General features: G+C 38.4%; 1 protein-coding gene across 1 annotated transcript in view; it reads right to left on the bottom strand.

Moving 5' to 3' along the window:
* LOC101863791 (transmembrane channel-like protein 7) overlaps nt 1-1,162 on the bottom strand; it is a gene marked incomplete at its 5' end in the record, with an annotated part of 17,868 nt that overhangs the window by 2,541 nt on the left and 14,165 nt on the right. The window contains 2 exon segments of the mRNA XM_005112225.3: nt 8-138; nt 545-620. Coding sequence (XP_005112282.2) covers nt 8-138; nt 545-620 — 207 coding nt within the window.

The following is a 1,162-nucleotide window of genomic DNA, read 5'->3' as shown; positions in this document are numbered from 1 at the left end:
CACTCACTTGCCAATCATGTAGCCCAACAGTCCAGCAATCATGATGAAAGAGACCAGTAGAATGGTCTGGAAGAAGGAGTAGGACCGCGAGGCTCGGTACGCGTTCTTGGGGGTTTCACACACAAACAACAGCTCGAACTGGGGGAGAGAGATATGTGGGAACATTTAGTTTGTTGGATTGTTTGTTTGTTATTAAGAGTAAGCTGAGAAATGATAATAATGATGATGATGGCGATGACCGAATGTTACTCAAGATTCTCTTGCCCTACACTGATTTTTGTACAACAATGATGATGAATCTGGAGATAATGAAGATGATAATGAAGATGATGACAGTAAGGTAATGATGATGGTGATGATGACGATGACGATGATGATGATGATGATGATGATGATGATGATGATGATGATGATGATGATGATGACGATGATGATGATAATGATGGTGATGGTGGTGATGGTGGTGATGATGGTGATGATGATGATAATTATGATGATGATGATGATAATAATGAGTAAGCTAAAGTAAATAAAAGACTCATACCTTTTTCAGGAAGAAGAAGAAGAAAACCTTAACAAATGTGATGGCAGGCAACAGGGGAGTAAAGAACATGCCGACCCTGCCAGGGGGAACAAACAAGAAAATAATTCGGTTAAAATCTGACGCATCTATTACGAAATCTTTACAATTATTTCATGCTATTCACAACAGAAAAAATACAAACACTGTGTATTGAAGCAACAAAGCCCTAGACACAGCATGCACAGATGCACTGAACAATACAAATATCCTTAGCTAGCAGTTCAGATGTACTAAGCTTGATATTTTAAATCAATTAAAAAATTCATATATTTTTTGCTTTTTATTTTGCAGTTTCTTAATCAATGGTATTGACTGCTTGTGCTTAAGAATGTTTTGTCGAAATTCAAAGTCTAAATGTGGAGGAAAAAAAGATGAAAGGACCACTAACTAACACACAACACACAGACAGACACATGAGATGACCATCCAGTGACACATAAACAGACACATGAGATGATGGTGACACACAGACAGACACATGAGATGACGGTGACACGTAAACAGACACACGAGATGACCACCCAGTGACACATAAACAGACACATGAGATGACGGTGACACGTAAACAGACACATGAGA

The sequence above is a fragment of the Aplysia californica genome, unplaced genomic scaffold, assembly GCF_000002075.1.
Source record: "Aplysia californica isolate F4 #8 unplaced genomic scaffold, AplCal3.0 scaffold01212, whole genome shotgun sequence".
Lineage (NCBI taxonomy): Eukaryota > Metazoa > Mollusca > Gastropoda > Aplysiida > Aplysiidae > Aplysia > Aplysia californica.
This window is presented reverse-complemented; position numbering and strand designations above follow the sequence as displayed.